This window comes from Nannospalax galili, unplaced genomic scaffold, assembly GCF_000622305.1.
Source record: "Nannospalax galili isolate Female #2095 unplaced genomic scaffold, S.galili_v1.0 scaffold568, whole genome shotgun sequence".
NCBI classification, from domain to species: Eukaryota; Metazoa; Chordata; class Mammalia; order Rodentia; family Spalacidae; genus Nannospalax; species Nannospalax galili.
Window position 1 is genome coordinate 2,192,109 of NW_008359441.1, and position 20,701 is coordinate 2,212,809.

Below are 20,701 nucleotides of genomic sequence, written 5' to 3' on the forward strand. Positions count from 1 at the left end.
CTCTAAGGACTACAAAGACCGGCCTACCCGGCGTGCTCCGAGGGCGGGGAGCGGAAGGAGCTGTCGCCTTGTGGCGTCATTTCCGCTGCGCCGCTAGGTTCGGCTTTCTTGCGGGGCGCGCCTGGTGGTGGCGGGGGTGCGTGTCTGGGCGGTGGCAGTGGCTGTGGCTGGTCGGGCGTGCAGTTTGAGCGGGTCCTTAGGTCTCCGCGTCCGAGGGTGGCTTTCCACGGCCGGGTTCGCGTGGGGAGAGGCTGTGCGGACGCGAGGGAGAGCGCGGTGCTGCGCCGGTCCGCTGCCTCCGTGGGAAGGGGTCTCAAGTGGTGCCCCGTGCCCACCCCGGTGCCCCTTCCACCCGTGTGGGGTCCCGGCGACCCGGGTCTGCCCTCCCTCCAGAACGCTTTCTTCTGGCGCATGACTTCCTTCCCAAAGGAAGTGGGCTTTTCAGGTTTCTGCAACTTTACCTGAGGACAAAGAAAGGCCTGTGTAGCTGGAAGTTCACGATTTTTGAAGAGGGGCAGTGGGCTTGAATTACCGCGGACCAAAATATCAAAACGTCACTCGGCGACGTGAATGACGTGATGTATTTAGGGCTCCCTTTGGCTTTTCTAGTTTAGTTGTAGGTTGATGGCACAGTGTCTCCCTGGAAATAACATTCTCTCCCCAAAGTCACAATTTCTGTTAGTCCCTGCCAGATTAATCGTTACCATGTACTGCAAAAGGGGCCTGTATGTAGAAATACTTTTCAGAAGCTTTTGTGTGCATCTGGGTTCATTAAAAACTATCCTGTTACCCTACAAACGCTCCTCTGCGTTTATCCACCGCATGATCTCATCCAAGAAGCTTTTCATGTAATTGAGCCCACGTGGTGTCAGGACATATCTAATGAGCATTGTTAGAGCCAAGAGTAGAATTTTCTGCAAAGGAACTGAGGCCTCTCCGGTCTGATCTGCTTTTTTAAAATAAATAGCTTTATGTGCCCATTATTCCTCCCTACCCCCACTGAACAGCTCAAGGAAAATTACCCAGAACTGTAAAATGTTATTTTTTGTAATATTAATAACAGTTGACATTAGTCATTAAACTGTAGCAATTGCTTTTGTATTGTCCTTAAAATACATCAAATCCCTATCTTAACATGGAAACTAAAACAATCTACCCAATAATCACACAGTTAATTTGTGGTAAAATTGGGATTGGAACCCACACTATTAAGCAAAACTGTTGTAAAAACACAGCTGGTGGAATTTGTCAGTGGGGATTTACCAGAGGGAAGTAAATTCACTTGCTGTTGCAGTAAAGGAGAAAAATATAGTGCCTGAAAAAGACAGAGGAAACTTGCATCTTTCCGGAATGAAACCTTGTATGGTGACACTATGTGCTGCTTCCAAATTGCAACAGAAATAGGATAGTTTTTTGATGGAGGCTTTTGTGGTACTTAGTAAGTTCAGATTCACTAAATGTCATAACACTTTTGTTTTAATGTTGAAGACATGTCTTCTGGGATTGGCTGGCCTAGCGGCTTCACTATTAAAAATGGAAGGGAGGTTAGTAGGGGGAAATGACGCACAGCCTGACCACAGCTGGGCTACATTAAAGACTGCTGAAGTACTGCACCGAGGCTGTATCATGTCACACTGATTCTCCTTTCTATTCTGATGGTTGTGGCTTTCAGTCAGGGCCTCAGCTCCAGCTCCAACCATGTGGACAGCAGATGAGATTGCTCAGTTGTGCTACGAGCATTATAGTATCAGACTGCCCAAGCAGGGGAAGCCTGAGCCAAACCGTGAGTGGACGTTGTTGGCAGCGGTGGTGAAGATAGAATCTCCAGCTGACCAGGCTTGTGACACCCAGGATAAACCCGTGCAAGGTGAGACTAAAGAATTAACAGTTGCTATTCAGAAGCTGTCCTGGGCAGGATGTGAAACTACAGGCTTCCCTGATCTCCACCAGGGGGTGCAGGACTTTTGGTGCTTGCTGGTTTGAGTCCCCTGTGGGAATACCCTGGAGAAATGTGCATTTATTAAACCTGAACACTAGGAAACATTCAGCCTCTGAGAACTCACTTAATGATTTGTTTTCTTCCTCTCAGTGACAAAGGAAGTTGTCTCTATAGGAACAGGAACGAAATGCATAGGCCAGTCCAAAATGAGGAAGAGTGGTAAGCAAGGGAGTCTAAACGATTGTCTTTCTGTTAGTGTTCATCATAACCTTTGCTCTCCCTGTCAGGGAAAAGGGGCCTCTCCCTGTCAGGGAAATTGGTTAAATTGGCTGACCCCTCACTTTCTACGGACTGTCTGTCACTCCAATTGGAAGACAGTGGTCTATTTTTTTTTTTTTTTTTTAAGAATTCAGAGCTAAGTGTGGTGGTACCTACCTTTAATTTTAACACTCCACAGACTGGCACAAAGTTCAAGACTCAGTTGAATAACACCCTGTCTCAAAAAAAATTTCAAATCAGCTTTTAAAAGTCACCAGGACCATGTTAACATGTTTTCTGAGTAAGTTGAAAGCCAGTCAGTATTTGCATGCTTAAACCACAGGTTCCCTGGGTTTAACCACTCCGTACTACATTTGGAAGACATTAGGGTTCAATAGCAGGTAGAGGAAGCAGCTTGAGTGATTTCTGAGACCCCGGAGGGCAATCTTGAATTAAATGGGCTTTTGGCACCAAAAAAAATATGAAGCGGGGGGGACTGGATAGATGGCTCAGGAATTAAGAACACTGGCTGCTCTTACAGAGGACCCCAGTTTGGTTCCCAGCACCCACATGGCAGCTAACGACCGGTAACTCCAGTTCCAGGGGACCCAACACCCTCTTCTGACCTCCGTGGGCATTGTATGACACAGGTACACCTATGTGCAGTCAATACACATAAAAATAATTTGTTTTTAAAATATGAAAGTTGGGCCTGGAGCAATGGCTCAGTAGTTAAAAGCCATCTGAGTTGAGTTCCCAAAACTAACAATGAAGTGGCTCACTACTGCCTGTAACTCCAGCTCCGGAGACTCCAATGCCCTCTGGCATCTGAGGGCATCTACATACACAGACAAAGGCACATACACATAAATAAATGAAACTGTGTGTGTGTGTCTTTTTGAGACGGACTCCATATAGCCCAGCTGGGCCTGGAATTCACTATGTAGACCAGGCTGACCTCAGTCTCACAGAGCTCCACCTGCATCCCAAGTGCTAGAATTAAAGGCATGCACCACTAAAAATGTAATCTGAAAAAACAAAAACAAGCTTTAAAACAGAGCGTGGAAGTCCCTCAGAAGTGGGGATCCTTATCTTGTGCTTCCAGTGGCAGGTTCCTGGTTAAGTTTGTTTCTTCCCTTCTAGCCTCACCTCATATACATGAGGAAATGGGCCCAGGCCCACTATGGATTGGAATAGGAATCTTATCACCATGAGCACACATCTACCAGGATAAAAACGATCTGCATCTCCAGATAAAAGACTTTTCTAGGCCGGATGGGCCTTTAATCTCAGCATCTCAGCAGCTGGGAGGCAGAGGCAGGCAGATCTCTGTTATTTCAGAGGCAGCCTGGCCTACATAGTGAGCTTCAGGCTATCCAAGTCTACACAGTGAGACCTTGCCTCAAAAAAAAAAAATTTAGCCAGGTGGCACAGACCTGTAATCTCAGTGGCTCAAGAAGAAGTTGAAGCAATAGGCCTGCTTGGGCTATAGAGAAAGTTCAAGACCAGCCTGAGTAACTTAGTGAAACCTTGTGTCAAAAAAAAAGAGTAGATAGACTGGGGAGGCAGAGGCAGGAAGATCTCTGTGAGTTCAAGGCCAGCCTGGTCTACATATTGAGTTCCCAGCTAGCTGAGGCTATAGGGAGACCCTGTCTCAAAAAGACCAAAAACAAAAAGAGTTAGATAGATGGGCCAGATGCCTCCGTGGGTACTGGCACCTGTACCCAACCTGATGAGCTGAGTTCAGTTCCCAGGACCCACAAGGTAGAATGAGAACACCAGCTCTCGCAAGTTGTCCTCTGACCTCCACAAGTGCATCATGGCCTGGGTGCATATGCACACAAAATAAAAACATTAAAAAATTACATTAATAAAAAAATAGGAGCTGGAGAGACAGCTCAGTGGTTACGAGCACATACTGCTCTTACAGAGGGCCCAATTTCAGTTCCCAAATCAGGTGGCTCATAACCACCTGTGATTCCAGCTCTAGGGGATCTGACATCGAATTCTGGCCTCTGCAGGCACCTGCACTCATGTGCGGAGACATACATATATACACGTTATTTTTAAATCTTTTTTAAAAAATAAGGTATAGGGGCCAGGCATGGTGGTGCATGCCTTTAATCCCAACACTCGTGAGGCAGAGACAGGCAGATCTCTTGTGAGTTCAAGGCCAGCCTGGTCTACATAGTGAGTTCCAGGACAGCTGGGGCTACAGGGAGACCCTGTCTTAAAAAGACCAAAAAAATAAAATAAAAAATAAAGAATAGAAAAAAAGGATCTGGGGGTATAGCTCAGTGGCAGAGCACTTTCCTACCATGTATGAGGCCCTAGGTTCAATCCCCAGTACTTTACACATACACGTTTTTCTATAAATCAGTGTTTCTGAACTAGAGATAGTTTTTGTTTTGCTTAGCTTAGCTCTTTTGGTTTTTTATTTGTTTAGTTTTTTTGAGACAGGATCTCTCTATGTGGCCCTGGGTCAAGAACTTGCTGTGTTGCTCAGACTGGCTTCAGACTCATGGTACTCTTGCTAAGCCTGGGATTACAGGCATGCACCACCACACCCAGAAACCAAGGGCAGTTTTGTATCCCAGAGTACCTTTGGCAGTGTCCAGAGGTGTTTTGGGTTGTCACCTTGGGGAGGGATACTCAGGGCATCTTGTGGGTGAAGGCCAAGAGTGTTGCTACACATCCTGTGTGTCATGGGCTTCCCCCATAGCAAAGAATTCTAGCTCCAGATGTCTACCAGCCACAAATGCATTTACCATTAGTGACTGATACTTTCCCACAAAGCCCTCTAGGAAATAACATGACCATCCTGAGTGCTGGGGTAGGGAGACTGCTCTAGTGTGCTTCTAGGATCCAGGGCCTCTCCAGGTTCCTTTACCTAGTGTCTTGTCTTTGCCGTAGGAGACATCCTCAATGACAGCCATGCTGAGGTCATTGCCAGAAGGAGTTTCCAGAGGTAAAATCACATCCCCAGAGAGTCTGGATTCAGCAGGTCTGGGGGAGAGAAGTGGGCAGAATTTGTATTTCTAATAAGATCTCAGGTAATGCAAATTATGCCACTCTGTGTACGATTAGTGGTCCAGATTAGTGGTTCTCAAAATTGAGTTTGCCATAGAATCACCTGCTTTTGAGATCACTCCTGTTGGGGCTGAGGTATAAACTTAGTAGCTGAGCTCTTGTCTAGCATATCCAGGGCTCTGGTTTCAAGCCTCAGCACGGGAATGGGAGTTTGGGGGAAGATTGCTGGCCCCACCCCTAGAAATTCTGACTGAGCAAATCCAGAGTAGAGTCTGAGAATTTACCTTTCTAATGAATACACAGGTGATGCTACTGTTGCTGCCATGGGACTACACTTTAAGGATCATGTGTTTCTATCATAATTCTAGATCATCACTAGCCTCATTGGCCTATGTAACCCTCTCTTAGTAATCACCCAACCAAGCTCTTTTTACCACAGAAATTTGTGGTAAATTTGTTTTCTCTTAATTATTTTAGTGCTACCAAAGGTCTTGCACATGCTAGGCCCTCAGTATCTAGGGTTCCCTGAGCTGCATCCTCAGCCTGGTTGTTCATTCTGATATCTTGCAACCCTCAGATATCTTCTCCATCAGCTCCATTTGGCCGCCGTCCTGAAAGAGGATAGTATCTTTGTCCCAGGAACTCATAGAGGACTGTGGAAGCTCAGACCCAGCCTATCTTTTGTGTTTTTCTCTAGCCACACACCCTGTAAGTATAGTCAAGTCTTTGGAGAAATGCTGCATTGATGGCTTCCTCATGCTTGTCTTACCAGAGATATTTCTCAAAAAAAGTATTTCTGGGGGCTGGAGAGATGGTTTAGTGGTTAGGAGCACTGGCTGCTCTTAAAAAGAACCTAGGTTTGGTTCCCAGCACCCTACATGGCAGCTAAGAACTGTCCATAACTTCAGTTCCAGGGATCCCATGCCCTCTTCTGACCTCCGAGGGCACTCTGCAAAACGGGTGTACTTCCATACATGCAGGCAATACACTCATACACATAAAGTAAAAAATAGTCTTTTTAAAAAAAGTGATCCTGGCTGGCTGACTATAGCTATATCTAATGGTAGTGTCTGTTTATATACTTAATCACATCTCTAGCACAAGGCCAAGGGAGGGAGGTGGAGAACTGTTAGCTCCCAAAGTCAAGATGAGGAAACTTCATACTTAAAACTCTACCAGTTATAAAACAATCAATGGGGCTTAAAAGTCCAAAGTCTTTGCGGACTTGGTGGGGCATACCTTTAGTCCTAGTACTCAGGAGGCAGAGGTAGGCAGATGTCTGCAACACAGAGGCCAGCCTGGTCTACATAGCAAGTTCTAGGGAGTTACAGGGAGATAGTGTCTCAAAAAACAAAGTGCAAAGTCTTACTATAGTAACTTGTCCTAAAACTCCATTCTTTCATTCATTCTAAAATATGTCTTCTTCCTTTTTTGAGACAGGTTTTTTTGTTTGTTTGTTTGTTTTGTCTTTTTGAGACAGGGTCTCCCTGTACCTCCAGCTGTCCTGGAACTCATTATGTAGACCAGGCTGGCCTCGAACTGACAAAGATCCGCCTGCCTCTGCCTCCCAAGTGCTGGAATTAAAAGCATGCACCACCATGCCCGGCAACAGGTTGTTTTGTTTTTTTTTTTTTTTCAATTTATGCATTTACTGTGCGTATGTTTTTTTTTGGGGGGGGAGGTGGTCAGAGGACAGTTTAGGGAAGTCAGTTCTGTCCTACTCTGTGGGTTCCAGGGATTCTTGCTCAGTTACCATGGCTTGCCTTGAGCTCAGTATACGTTGTACGGCACTGTTCCTGGGGAGACGTCAGTATACGTTGTGTGGCACTGTTCCTGCGGAGACGTGAACAAACGTCTACTCACCCCAGATAAAAAACCAGTGACAGACTAAAGTAATAATACCATCAAAATCCAACTTGGTGAACCAATGAATTTTATTGGTGTTACTTAAAGGTATGTGGGTAAGGGGTTACTTAACAAGCAGGAATGACTCAAAGACAGCTGCGTCTCCAAGCTCACCCAATATGGGTGACAGCTTATAAAAGCAGGAAAAGTAGAACACACTACCCAGTCTGTAGGGAAGTCAGGGAACTCTCAACAGGTTGGAGAGTATCCTTTCTGGGCAGCCAGCTGGTCTGAACCTCTTCCAGGCAGCTTGTCAGGTCTCTGCCTCTTCCAGACAGCTCAGCTTGTCTCAGAGTGTCTCTCAGCAGTCCTTAGAGCTTATTGGTTAGTTTCAGGGACTTCCTGAAGCTTTTGAGTTGTTTACTTCCTTTTAGAACATCCTGTTGTTTACCAAGCTTCCCTCCAAGATGAAGATCTATCTGTGGGAAAATTACTACACAACACTATGTACCCAGGCTGGCTTCAGATTTTCCACAAACCTCCATCTACAGTGACCTAAGTGCTTAGATTATAGGCATGTGCCACACAAGGAGGTGTTTGTGAGCCCTGCTGTATAGTCCACCTAGCCTTGAACTCCTGAGGTTACAGGAGTGTGCCATCATGCCTGAAAAGATATCTCCTAATCATATGACATGCTGAATGTAAAGCAGTAAATAAGAAGTTGAGGATAAACTTTATGGTAACGTACTTACCTGCCATGGTGAGGTCTCGGGGAATGTTCTGGAGGCTGTGGTTCCATAAAACATGAAGTCTAACCTAGACAACTTAGGGGATAGCCTCTATAGTTTTCCTTCTCAAAATATGAAAATAAGGACTGGCAGGATGCTCAGTGGGTAGAGGCGCTTGAGTCCAAGTACCCATGGAAAGGTAGACAGAACTAATTCAACAGTTATCTTCTGTCCCCCAAACGCTACACACTATGGCATACATGCCCACTCCAGATAATAAAGTTAAAAAATAAACTTAAAAGAAAACCCTGAAAATAGCCAGGTACAGTGGCACACACCTTTAATCCCAGCACTTAGGAGGCAGAGGCAGGCAGATCTATGAGATTGAGGCCAGCCTAGCCTACATAGTGAGTTCCAGCCTAGCTGGGGCTACAGGGAGACCCTGTTTAAAAAAAAAAAAAAAAAAACTGAAAATAAGCCTGACATGGTAACATGTTTATAATCTAACACTTAGGAGGCAGAGGCAGGAGGCTCACCAGTTTGAAATCAGCCTGGGCCATATAGTAAGAACTGTCTAAAAAAATCTTTTTATTTAGGCTGGGCATAGTAGTGCAACACCTATAATCCCAAGCACTCAAGAGGCAGAAGTAGAAAGATCAGAAGTTCAAAACTATCCCTGGCTACATAGCAAGTTCAAATTCAAGGCTAGCCTGGGCTACATGAGACCTATCTCAAAAAACCAAATTTGAAAAATAACCCGAAAAGAAAATAATTCCCACCTTTTATAGACCACAACTCAGTGATGGCAGTACAGTTTCCTTGCCCTGGAAACTTTGATAAGATTGTTCTCTGAGTATTGAACTGTAGTGTAACAAACAGAAAAGGGAACTACCATAGAATGGGGGAGATGTGAAGATTTCATTATAATAGTCGTTGCTTACGAAAGAATGAGTTTAGGAAATGAGTTGTTAAGTACTGAAGGCCAGAAAAAAAGCAGAGGTAGACAGGACTCATCTCTGCTGTATTCATGGCATTGGGTGCCTGGTCAAAGGATGTTTCCTCGTCAGTGCTTATCGGACTGTGACATGCATGAGTCACTAGTGGATCTTATTAAATGCAGATCCAGGTTCACTAAGTCCAGAGTTGGGCTGAGATTCTACATCTCCATTCTCCCTTCCTCCCACCAACCCTCCTTTCTTTCTAGACAGTCTCACTGTGTAGACCAGGCTGGCCTCAAGTTCACAGAGATCCTCCTACCCTGCCTCCCATGCTGGGGCTTTCATCCCTGTGCTGGAACTAAAGGTGCACACCACCACTCCCTGCAAGATTCTACATTTCTAACCAACTCCCAGGGGTGCTATGCTAATGGACTAACCAAACTTTGAGTAGACATAACTTGGGTATGCCCCGTGGTCACTTACTGTGCTGGAGACAGATGAATCTAAAGTTTCCTAGCTTAATCAGACTACCCAGACCAATGGTCCACGAATATGCTGATCTGTGAGCACCCAAGCAAAGCCAGAAAAATCAAGACCATAGCAACATATTCAAAAACTTAGAGGTGATAAGTCTTCTTCCTTTTTTTGAAGTGAGATTATGATGGTGGGTTTTTGGGTTTTTTTTTTTTTTTTTTTTTTTTTTTTTTTTTTTTAAAAAAAAAAAAAAAAAAAAAAAAAAAAAGAGGACGATAAATCTTTCACTGTGATATATCAAAATAAAGACCAATCTGGCCTTGAACTCACATAGATCTATCTGCCTCTGCCTCCCAAGTGCTAGAATTAAAGGCGTACGCCACCACGCCTGGCTCTGTTTTTAATCTTTTTAACTTTTGTTTTTTGCATGGGTGTTTTGCCTCCACATATGTAAATGCACCCATGTCATGCAGTGCCCAATGGAGGCCAGAAGAGGGTGTCAGATCCCCTGGAACTGGAGTCATGGATGGATAGTTGTTACCTACCATGTGGGTGCTAGGGTTCAGGTCCTCTGCAAGAGCAGCCAGTGTTCTTAACCCCTGAGCCCTCTTTCCAGCCCAGAGATTGTGATGATTTCAGGGAGGATAGAAGTAGTTAATGAAGGGGAGATAATTGGATAGATTTAAGAGAGATTTAGGAGGAGAGTTGGTAGGGTTTCATGAGAGTGTGTGAGAAATGGGGAGGAGGCAACGGTGACTTCCAAGACTCCGAGGCCATGGAGGAATTGGTGACTGCTGAGATGTGGGAGAATCAGTGCTGTGGAGTAGGCACAGGCTCTCTTCCTTATGTTAATGGTGGCAGCTTGGGGTTTTAAGACTTTAACCTCAGCCCTCTGTTGATCTCAAAAATTCTGAAAATTACTGCACATCATGGTGCATGCCTTTAATCCTAGCACCTGGGAGGCAGAGGCAGGTAGATCTCTGTGAGTTCAGGCCAGCCAGGGCTACATAGTTAAACCCTGTCTCAACCACACCACACCGCCCCAAAAAAGACAAAAACTCTAAAAATTAATTTGCTAGTCTATGAGATAAAAATCTGGAACAAGTGATCTAACTCCTGCAGTTCATGAGTAATCTTTTAAAATGGGATGTCTCCCGTGGTTTATCTGTAGGAGGGAAGCACACTACATAGAAAATGTTGCTCTCTGGCTCCCTTGGCATTTACTACTCATAACTGATTAATAATTTGATGCCTTGACTCTTTCTTACTTTTGTGTTTTATTAGCATGAGTCAGTCTTTCATGTTCAGGCATTCTATCAAGATCAGATTTCAGCTTACAGAGTGGGAAATGGACCCCAATGAATTCCCCAGTCACCGTCACCTTGTGAGATCTCTGGAAGTCAGCCAGGCAGCCTCTCCCACAACATTCCTCCTGTGTCTCTCTTGCCTTTCCCACTCTCTGGTTAGAAAGACCACAGATGTATTATTTACACACTTTAAGAAAGCAACACACATTAGGTTGGTGTTTGAAGCAATAGCTCCCTTCTCAAGGGAGAGCTGTGTTTTCCCCTGACCTCAGGTTTTCTTTGGTTCTCTGTGAGCATGGAATAGATTAGAAATCTCTAAACCAGCTCAGGGAGACACTGGAAGTTTGGGAAACACTGGTGTGGACCAGGTTGTGTAACTTTTAAAAACTATTTTGTTATTTTTATTTTATGTGTATGAATGCATTGCCTGCATGTATGTAGGTACACCCTTGTCATGCAATGCCCTCAGAGGTCAGGGCATTGGATCCCCTTGAACTGAAGTTATGAACAGTTGTTAACCACCATGTGGGTGCAAGGATTCAAACCCTGTTCATCTGCAAGAACAGCCAGTGCTCTTTACTGCTGAGCCATCTCTCCAGCCCCCAGGTTGTGTAATTTACTAGAGTCTTTACTAAGGGGATTTAATACACCATAAAATACTCAAGATGGGGACATTTTCAATAGTGTCAACTTTTTTTAATATTTTATTTATTATTTTAATTTTATGTGTATGAGTATATTGCCTGCATGTATGTGAGTGCATCTGTGTCGCGCAGTGCTGAGGAGGTCAGAAGAAGGCTTCGGATTTCCCTGGAACTGGAGTTAAGGACAGTTCATAGCTGCCATATGGGTGCTGGGAATCGAACCCTGGTCCTCTGCAAGAGCAGTCAGTGCTCTTAACTGCTGAGCCATCTCTCCAGCCCCAACAGTGTCAACTTTACTTAACCATAAGACACTTTCTGTTTTCCAAGGCACCTCACAGGATGCCAATCCACAAAATACACTTGGGAAACTTTGTTCACTGTAAACCAGTAGTTCTCAGGCTGGGGTTGTATTTCAGTGCTAGAATGCTTGCCTAGTATGCACAAGACCATGTAGTTTTCAGCTCAGGACAGTTCTGCTCCCTGGGATAGTCATCTGTATAGGCAGTTTGAGGCCAGCCTTGCCTACATGAGGCCCCATCTCAAAAAAGAACATAGACAGCGTGGTGGTGCTTGACTGTAATCCCAGCCTGGGAAGCAGAGTCAGGTGGAGCTCTCTTGAGTTCGAGGCCAGCCTGGTCTGCATAGTGAGTTCCAGGCCAGCTAAGACCCTGTCTCAAAAAACCCCAAACAAAACAAAATTGCAAAGTGGAGGTCAAAAAACCCTGGTCTAAACCACTGTTTCCAAAATTTCCTTGTGATAGGAATTACTGAGACCTTTGTTTAAATATTCAGTTTTTCCTATCTCTCTGTAGAGGTTTCACCTCACTGGGTCTAGGAGAGAGCCTTTAGCAAGACTTCAGATTCTCATCAGGGACATGTATCATTTTTGTTGTCTATTGTTTTATTCATTTTTATAGATAAGGTTAATTTATTATTGAAGATAGAAGGCAGTCTGGGTTTGAATCCCCAGAACCCATGTTAAGCCAGATGCAGTAGCACATGCCTGTACTCCCAGTACTCCTATGCCAAGATTAGAGGCAGAGATGGGAATCCCTGGAAGCTGGAGGGCAGCAAGCCACAGAGACCTTGTCTCAAACAAGTGGAAGGTGAGGACCAACACCCAAAGTTGCCCTCTTACCTCCACATGTGCACCATGGCATGCACACACCTGCACACAGACACACACCGTATAGACCACACAAAGATTTTAAAAAATCAAGTTGTTGGTTTGGGGCGGGGCTGTTTTTTGTTTGTTTTCTTTTCTCCTTTATGGTGATGGTAATCAAGCCCAGGGCCTTATGTATATTAGGCATGTGCTCTACCGCTGAACTTCTCAGCCCACACTCAATTCATCTCAGGTCAGGTCATCTGGGAAAACAGATTGATCTTGATTTAAGCAACGATTCCCTAACTTAAGCTTGCATCAGAATCACCTGGCAACTTGTTTAAACAGACCACTGGCCCCATATATATGTGTATATATATATATATGGAGAGAGCGAGAGAGAAAATATATGAACTTAGGACCTCCTGCATGCTAAGCATCACTGCAGCTCATTCTCCCCAGCCACACAATTTTCATTTTTAACTAGCTCCTAAGGGACATCCATGTCACTGTTTGGAAGGACTCATTCTGAGAACTAGGAATTAAGGAGTTCCTTCTCATGCAGGTGGGGATGCCTCCATCATTCCAATGCTTGAGTTTGAAGAACAGCCTTGCTATCCTGTCAGCGGAGACTGGGCCCACAGCTCACCTGTAGGAGGGAGTGATAATGGAGAGGCTCCTGAAAGTAAAAGGAATTGTGAAGACCCTGACAGCCCTGTAGCCAAAAAGATGAGGCTTGGAACTCCTACCAGCTTGGTCTCCAGTGGTACAGCTCCCCATAGTAAGCAGGAAAGTGGTCCAGTCACTCTAGAGGTCAGCAGCTCTAATCTCACTGTGGAGGAACCAGTCACTGCTGATGGAATAGCCCCCTGTGGTGTCAAAGTGATGGACATTTATAGAACCGGAGCCAAATGTGTTCCTGGAGAAACTGTTGACTCTAGGAAACCAGGTGCTGCCTACCACCAGGTAGGGCTGCTTCGAGTGAAGCCAGGTCGGGGAGACAGGACTTGCTCCATGTCCTGCAGTGACAAGATGGCACGATGGAATGTCCTTGGATGCCAGGGCGCGCTGTTGATGCACTTCCTGGAAGAGCCCATCTACCTGTCAGCTGTGATCATTGGGAAGTGCCCTTACAGCCAGGAGGCCATGCAGAGAGCACTGACTGGCAGGTGAGGGGCAGGGAGGGAGAGCCGTAAGAGGAGCCCAAAGAGCCCAAAAGGTCTCCTTACCTTTTGACTCAGCAGTTACACATCTAGGAATTTATTTTAAAGAAATAAGTAGGGGCTGGAGAGATGGTTTACCAGTTAAGAGCACTTGCTGCTCTTCCAGAGGACCTGAGTTCAGTTTCCAGCACCCACATCAGGTGGCTCACAACTGCTAATAACTCCAGCCCCAGGGGATCTGACACCCACTTCTGGTTTCTTTGGATACTTACACGTGTGGCATATACTCAGACACAAATACACATAAATAAAAATTAATTTTAAAAATCCTTTAAAAAAATTATTAAAGGGGGTTTGAGAGATGGCTCTGTGGTTAAGAGCACTGGTTGCCCTTGCAGAGGACCTGGGTTTGATTCCCAGCACCCACAGTGCAACTAACAGTCATCTGTAACTCCAGTTCCAGGGGAATCTGATGCCCTCTTCTGACCTCCATGGGCATTGCAGGACACAGAGGCACTTACATACATGCAGGCAATACACTCAGACATAAAATAAAAAGATTTTTTTAAACTAAAGTATAAATATTTAGGCTTTTATATAGTAACTTGAAAAAAGGAAACCAGAAATACTCAGCAGTGGGAAATTAAGTGATTTCTCTTGTTAAAAATATGCCAGTCGTGGTGGTGCACGCCTTTAATACCAGCACTCAGGAGGCAGAGGCAGGCGGATCTTTGTGAGTTCAAGGTCAGCCTAGTCTACATAGTAAGTTCCAGGACAGCTGGGGCTACAGGGAGACCCTGTCTCAAAAAGACAAAAAAAAAAAAAGTAATGAATATTTAATGCAGAAGGAAGTTCATAATATTTACAGAGCAATTTAGAAGATAAAGTGAGCTCCACTTTAGTCTTAAAGTACGTATGTACATAGAAAACTGTAGGCGGCTGTATACCAAGATATTAATGATTATCTCTGAGTCATGGTGTTATAGGTTGTTTTTTCTCCTTTGTTATTGCTGGATTTCATCATCCTTCTACAATGAACAAAATAGTTGCCAGGGCTGGAGATTTAGCCCAGTTGGTAGAGTGCTTGCCTAATATGCATGAAGCCCTGGTTGGCGCCCCAGCACTGTATTCAGCTAGACATGATGGCATGCATTTGTGCGTAGAAACTTATTTTTTAATTCTTTTTTTTTTTTGTCTTTTTGAGACAGGGTCTCCCTGTAGCCCCAGCTGTCCTGGAACTCACTATGTAGACCAGGCTGGCTTCGAACTCACAAAGATCCACCTGCCTCTGCCTTCCAAGTGCTGGGATTAAAGGTGTGTGCCACCACACCCAGCTTAATTCTTTTTTTTAAAGATACCTCTTTATATTTTATTTATTATTTTTATTTTATGTGTATGAGTGTACTGCCTGCATGTATGTGAGTGCACCCGTGTCATGCAGTGCCTCAGAGATCAGAAAAGGGCTTCGGATTCCCCTGGAACTGGAGTTGACAGTTCGTAGCCACGGTGTGAGTGCTAGGAATCGAACCCAGGTCCTCTGCAAGAGCAGTCAGTGCTCCTGAGCCATCCTTCCAGCCCCTATTTTAATTCTTATGATGGGAAGACAGTCTTATGTATAATATTCTATTCTAAGCTTACATCTGGCTGCCTTTTAAATAGTAAGGTACATGTCCACTGCTAACCATAGGAGTCCTTGGACTTTTCAGGATAGAGGGTTTACCTTTGTGTAAAACTTGGTAGCACATTCAGCCAAACTGACTCTTAATACCTTCACTTTACGTGTCTCCACAACCTGGACCCAAGGGACAGCATTTGTAATCCCAGCCTTTGGGAGAGGCAAGCAAGAAGACCAAAAGTTCAAGGTTATTCAGCAACATAGGGAGTTCCAGACCAGTGTGGGCTATGTGAGACCCAGTCTCAAAAAGAAAAACAGCAGGCAGACAAGCAAACAACAACCAAAAAAATATAAAAGCCAATATAATTGCCATTATATAAAAAAGCTTTAAATATTAATTTTAATCCTAGTACTCAGGAGGCTGATATAAAGGGATCATGAGTCAAGGCCAGTCAGAGCTATGTAGAAAGACTCTAAAGCTTTTCTTTCCTTTTTTTTATATTTTATTATTTTTATTTTATGTGTATGAGTGTATTACCTGCATGTATGTGAGTGCGCCTGTGTCATGCATTGCTGCAGAGGTCAGAAGAGGACTTTGGATTCCGCTAGAACTTGAGTTAAGGATGGTTCATAGCCACCATGTGGGTGCTGGGAATCATACCTGGGTCCTCTGCAAGAGCAGTCAGTGCTCTTAACCGCTGAGTCATCTCTCCAGCCCCCTCTAAAGCTTTTCTTTGTTTTTTTAGCTTATGTGTATGTGTGTGTGTGTGTGTGTGTGTGTGTGTGTGTATGGATGTCATGTGTGTGGGTGCCTGTGGAGGTCAAATGATAGAGTCAGATCCCATGGATCTGTTACAGGTTGCTGTGGGCCACTTGATGTGGGTGCTGGGAATCAAATTTGGGTCCTCTGGAAGAGCAGGAAGTGCTCTAATCCCCTTAGCCATCTCTAGCCCCAAGATTCAATATCTTTTTTTTTTTAATGTGTATGTGTGTATTGCCTGCATGTAGGTAAGTGCACCCAAGTCTAATGCCTGTGGAGGACAGAAGAGGCTGTCGGATCCCCTGGAACTGGAGTAATGGAGTTATGGACAGTTGTTATCTGCCATGTCGTTGCTGGGATTCAAACCTGGTCTTCTGCAAGAACAACCAGTGTTCTTAACTGCTGAGCCATGTCTCCAGCCCGAAATTCAATATCTTAACAAAACAGGCGCTGAAGAGATGGCTCAGCAGTTAAGAGCACTGGCTGTTCTTGGAAGAGACCAGGTTTGATTCCAACATCCACATGGCAGCTAACAACTGTCTGTAACTCCAGTTCTAGGGGATCCAATGCCCTCTTCTGTCCTCTGCAGGCCCTGCACAACAGAGGTGCACTTACATGCATTCAGATATAACAGTCATACACATAAAATAAAGCTTAAAAAAAAAACCAGCAAGACCCAGTCTCAAAAAGCCAAAAAAAGAAAGAAAAAGAGAGAAATAAAGAGGACTACCTATGACCACTCAAGTTGTTCTCTCAGAAAGCCCCAAACCTGATTGATGCTGTAGTCAGTAAGGATAAAGCTTTAAAAAAAAAACCAGCAAGACCCAGTCTCAAAAAGCCAAAAACGAGAGAGAGAGAGAGAGAGAGAGAGAGAGAGAGAGAGAGAGAAATAAAGAGGACTACCTATGACCATTCAAGTTGTTCTCTCAGAAAGCCCCAAACCTGATTGATGCTGTAGTCAGTAAGGATAAAGCTTTAAAAAAAAAACAGCAAGACCCAGTCTCAAAAAGCCAAAAACAAGAGAGAGAGAGAGAGAGAGAGAGAGAGAGAGAGAGAGAGAGAAATAAAGAGGACTACCTATGACCATTCAAGTTGTTCTCTCAGGAAGCCCCTAACCTGATTGATGCTGTAGTCAGTAAGGACTGGGGGAAGCATCATGGGACCATGTCAGACTCTTAAAGCCGACACCAAACACAGCCCAGGATATAACCCAGCAGTTTCACTTCGAGAAATGAAAACATACATCCTAAAAAAACTTATACACAGATGTTTATAGCAGCATATTTGTAATAGCCAAAAAGTGAAGCAGCTGAAATGCCCCTCTGTTAGGTCAGTAAGTGTGGTGTGCCCGTAGGAGCAAATACTGCTCAGCATTAAAAAGGAGTGGAGTGCCAACATGGTGGCACTAGGCATGTGACCCCCCAACAGTTGGAAGGCTGAGGCAGGAATATCAGCGCAAGGTCAGCCACGGCTATATAGCAAGTTAGAGACTAGCCTGAGCTACATGAGACCCTGTCTCAAAAATGGGTGCAAGTAATGGAGGAGATGGCTTAGCAGGTGGAGATGGCTCAGCAGGTGAAGGCACTTGCCACTTAGCCTGACCACATGGGTTTGATCACTAGAGCCATGTGGTGGAAAGAGAAAACTACTGCAAGGTATCCTGTGACCTCCACATGCGTGTTATGACACACGGACCCCCGTGTCACCCCACAGAAATAAATAAATGTAATAATAATTTTTAAAGACTCAAGTACTAAGCCGGGTGTGGTGGTGCACGCCTTTAATCCCAGCACTCAGGAGGCAGGGGAGGGGGGAGGGGGGGGTTCTGTGAGTTCAAGGCCAGCCTGGTCTACAAAGCAAGTTCCAGGCCAGCTGGGGCTACAGGGAGACCCTGTCTCAAAAAGACCAAAAAAAAAAAAAGACTCAAGTACTGATACATGTTACAGCATGAATGAGTCATGGAAACAGCATGCTAAATGAAATAAACCAAGTATTTTATGATCCATCTATGTGAACTATCCAGAAGAGGCAAGTCTACATAGAGAAGGAGAGTAGGTTGATGGTTATCAGAGGCAGGAGAGGGATGCAAAGTGACTGCTAATGGGTATGAGGTTTCTGGGATTTGAAGTTGCTATCTGCATCATATTTTAGTAACACATTGACACCTAGTTTGTATAAGGGGGCGGCTTTTATATTATGGGACAATTTTAGTTTCTGGTGTATTTGAAGGATTTCCTAGGATGCCTGTTCAAATAAGTTAAAATTCAAGTTTCTCAAATAAAGAATGAAGTTTTATAATTCTGAAACCCACTGAGAGACATTAACTCAATCCTTAATTATGCCTTCAGAGCAATAGGGAGGACCCTTCCCCAGCCATAAATTCTTACTTGAACTAGGAGATGTAGCTCATTTGGTAGAGTGCTCACCTAGCAGTCACAAGGCCTTGGGTTTGATCCCTAGCACCACATAAAATTGAACATGGCTTGTGGTCCAGCACTCAGGATGGGGTGGCAAGAGGATCAGAAGTCCAGGGTCATTGTAACATTTCAAGTTCAGGGCCAGTCTAACTCTGCATAAGATTCTGTCTCAAAAAAAAAAAAAAATTGCCAGGTGTGGTGGCGCATGCCTTTAATCCCAGCACTCGGGAGGTAGAGACAGGTGGATCTCTGTGAGTTCAAGGCCAGCCTGGTCTACATAATGAGTTCCAGGCCAGCTGGGGCTATAGGGAGACCCTGTCTCAAAAAGACAAAACAAAGTTCTGGCCAGGCATAGTGGCGTACACTTTAATCCCAGCACTCCAGAGGCAGAGACAGGTGGATCTCTGTGAGTTCAAGACGATCCTGGTGTACATAGTGAGTTCCAGATCAGCTGGGGCAACAGATCAACGCTGTCTCCAAAAAGAGGAAAAAAAGAAAATTCACTTGAACTAGGAGATGTAGCTCATTTGGTAGAGTGCTCACCAAAAAATTCACATTCACTTGCCCTACCTCAATAAATAAGTAGATTCACTCAGCTACTAAGGCCTTTGCTTCCTCCTAATGGCTCAGGGATGATGAACCATAATCTGAGTCTTTTTCTCTAGGAGTACACCTAAACTGAATGGATTTTCCTTCACATTTAGGTGTCAGGACATCTTGGCATTACCTAAAGGTTTTGGAATTCACAAACTGAAAATTCAGAAGTCAGATTTATTATTTGAACAGAGCCGCTGTGCAGTACAAGCAAAAAGGGCTAACGGTCCAGGCCGACTTGTTCCTTGTGGGGCAGGTAAGAGATCCAGATAGACTTCCCTGGGGTAGCTTCTCTGACAGCCCATCCTGGGAGGGTCTGTCTGCATTGTCCCAGCCTAGGAAGACAGATTACCACTCCAGTATGTGCTTTAGAAAACACCCATTTCAGGTTAAGTTTATGTTCTGTTTGATCCTAGACCAATTATTTAATCTCTCTTGGCCTCAGTTTCTTTATCTTCAGATTAGGAGAAGAATATTCTTTGTCATGGTTATGAGTTAAGTGAGAAATTATATTCAATGTATTTATTCTGTGTCTAACATATAGTAAAATCTCAATGAAATTGTAAGTTGGGAGCCAGCAAGATGGCTCAGAGCAGATAAAGGTGCTTGCTGCCAAAACTGACAATCTGAGCTCAGTCCCTGGTACCCACATGGTAGGTGAGAACCAAACTGCAACTGTCCTCAAACACATTTTGGCTAGCATAGGCCCCCACCACCACCAGCATACACAGTAAATAAGTAAACTAATATTTTTAAATTAAATTGTAAGCTATTATAATACTGATAGTTATGAACTATTTGATACCATTGTATCCTGGGGGCCAAGTGTCAAAGTGGATTCATTTTGTTTGATGTTCATATCCAATTTCATGGGTCTGTAGATTCAGAGAAATATTTTTATGAAAATATTCTGGGCCAGGTTTGGTGGTGCATGTTTTAATCCTGGCACTTCGGAGACAGAGGCAGGCAGATCTCTGTCAGTTCAGGGCCAGCCCAGTTTACATAGTGAGTTCCAAGCCAGCCAGGGTTACACAGTGATACCCTGTCTGAAAGAAAAGAAAAATGAACAGTTTGAACTCCAGAATCTTCTCTGTCCATAGCTATCAGCTGGAGTGCAGTTCCTGAGCAGCCTTTGGACGTTACTGCCAACGGCTTTCCACAGGGAACAACAAAGAAAGGCATTGGAAGCCTTCGGGCCAGGTACGGCAAGTGGGCATGGGAAGCTGGGAGTTGTCAACTCACTCCTTCCTGTCTAATTCCAGGACCTTTCATTGCCCCCTAACAAAAACGGCCCATCAGTAGTTCCTGCCTGTTCCTTCCCCCTAGCCATTTGCTTCACCTGCTTTCTCACTCCATAATGTGTCTTCTGGACATTTCCTATAAATGAAATCATTTAATACATAGTTTTGTGTCTGCATGTCTTCATGGTTCACTCATGTGCTGTGTATTGGTACTTCATTTGGTGGCTAAAAATACCCTACTGGATAGATCTGCCTCGTTTGACTTATCGATTGATCACTTGATGGCCTTTTGAGACGTTTTCCTTTTTGGCTGATAGGAATAATGCTGCTGTGAACAGCTGCATACAAGCTTTTATATGGATTCAAGCTTTCATTTCTCCTAGGAGTATACTTAGGAGTGGAATTGCTAGATCATGTGGTAACCAAAGGGTTAACTTTTTCTTTTCTTTTTTATTTTTTTAAGACAGCTTCTTCCTATAGCCCCAGTTGGCCTGGAACTCACTATGGAGACCAGGCCAGCCTCCATCACACAGAGATCCTCCTGCTTCTGCCTCCTGAGTGCTGGGATTAAAGGTGTGTGCCACCACACCTGGCTATATCTGAGGAACTACAGAACCATTTTCCATTCCTTCAGCATTGTGGA

At 44.4% G+C, this 20,701-nt stretch overlaps 1 protein-coding gene across 8 annotated transcripts in view; it reads left to right on the forward strand.

Annotated features, from left to right (window-relative positions):
• Positions 1–81: 81 nt before the first annotated feature.
• Adat1 (adenosine deaminase tRNA specific 1) overlaps positions 82–20,701 on the forward strand; it is a 32,471-nt gene continuing 11,851 nt past the window's right edge. For 2 of the 8 annotated variants that reach the window (XM_029558596.1, XM_029558602.1), the window contains exons 1-8: positions 146–445; positions 1,673–1,867; positions 2,090–2,158; positions 5,111–5,165; positions 5,805–5,935; positions 12,834–13,437; positions 18,928–19,073; positions 19,918–20,017. In XM_029558596.1, the coding sequence (XP_029414456.1) occupies positions 412–445; positions 1,673–1,867; positions 2,090–2,158; positions 5,111–5,165; positions 5,805–5,935; positions 12,834–13,437; positions 18,928–19,073; positions 19,918–20,017 (1,334 nt within the window). In that variant the 5' untranslated portion in view covers positions 146–411. The other 6 variants (XM_029558598.1, XM_008822953.3, XM_029558600.1 and 3 more) reach the window with 6 other exon arrangements.